Source organism: Mesitornis unicolor, unplaced genomic scaffold (assembly GCF_000695765.1).
Source record: "Mesitornis unicolor isolate BGI_N332 unplaced genomic scaffold, ASM69576v1 scaffold4175, whole genome shotgun sequence".
Lineage (NCBI taxonomy): Eukaryota > Metazoa > Chordata > Aves > Mesitornithiformes > Mesitornithidae > Mesitornis > Mesitornis unicolor.
Genome location: NW_010184716.1, coordinates 16,558 through 17,580, shown reverse-complemented (window position 1 = coordinate 17,580; position 1,023 = coordinate 16,558). Strand labels below are relative to the sequence as shown.

The 1,023-nt window shown below is 55.9% G+C and overlaps 1 protein-coding gene across 1 annotated transcript in view; it reads left to right on the top strand.

Annotated features, from left to right (window-relative positions):
• The first annotated feature begins 968 nt into the window (after nucleotides 1-968).
• Nucleotides 969-1,023, top strand: part of TBL3 (transducin (beta)-like 3) — an 11,290-nt gene continuing 11,235 nt past the window's right edge. Inside the window, exon 1 of the mRNA XM_010184568.1 lies at nucleotides 969-1,009. Coding sequence (XP_010182870.1) covers nucleotides 969-1,009 — 41 coding nt within the window. The remainder of the gene's footprint in view (nucleotides 1,010-1,023) is intronic.

The window sequence follows — 1,023 nt, the reverse complement described above, 5'->3', positions numbered from 1 at the left end:
ATAAGGAGCGCGCAGCCGCATAGGCGCTCAGTCTGAGGAGAGTTGAGGGTAGGTGTGGTGTGTCTGTGAGGGAAGGGGTGAGGCGTTTGTCGTGTTTTGTAGTCCTTAAGCTTTTTAAAAGAGGTCCTAAGAGGCTTATGGCGCTGTCTGAGCGGGTGTGGGGTGGGAAGCAGCTTGGGGAGACTTTACTGGGGGCCGCGTTAGCTGTGGGCGCCAGGCACAGTCTGAAAATCACTTGAGGTCTCCTGTGGCCTCTGGTGAGATAACCGTGCCTACAGCATAGGGAACATTAAGCTTATTGCCCACGATGGTGTGTGGGGAGTGAAACCCATGTTCCCATAACTCCTGGACTGAGTGCGTGTTGGGGTTTAGCGCATGCTGAGGTAATGGCTGTTGCTCAGAGCTCCTTTTCTCTCTGCTACAGGTGCTGAGGTGGCTCAGGAGGACTCGGCCTCCCCGGGTGGGGACGGCTGTACCGGTGCTGGTGGGTGTGGGGGTGATCTTGGAGCTGCCCGCCCGCAGCGAGATGTGATGTGTTTGACACACTCGAGTGATTCGTTCCTCTTTGCTGGTTGTGAGAACGAACCTTGCAGAGCAGAGGGGATGCTGTAACGCGCGGTGACAACTGCAACGCTGTGAAATTATTCAGTTGTGTATTTTTATATACAATAAAAGATTAATTACTTAAAAGGTTGGTTGTCAGGACTCTATTTGTAGTTCCTGCTGTCTAAAAATCACCACATTTCCTTGTCATTGGGGACGGGGAAGGAGCTCTCCGCTGGAGAGCGCTTCGAAGCGGTGCAGGGGCTGCTCTGGGCCCGGGTCGCCCCGCAGCGTGGTTGCCTTTTGCCCACACCAAATATGGCGGCCACGGTTTCCTCTCCCTTACGTGGCGCTATGCGTCACTCATATGCGCCGGAAGCGACGCCCTTCTACCATAGCAACCGGAAGCGGGCGGCACGCGGAGCATGGCGGTGTCAGCCATGGAGGCTGGCGCCGCCACCCCCGTGTACTTCTAGACCA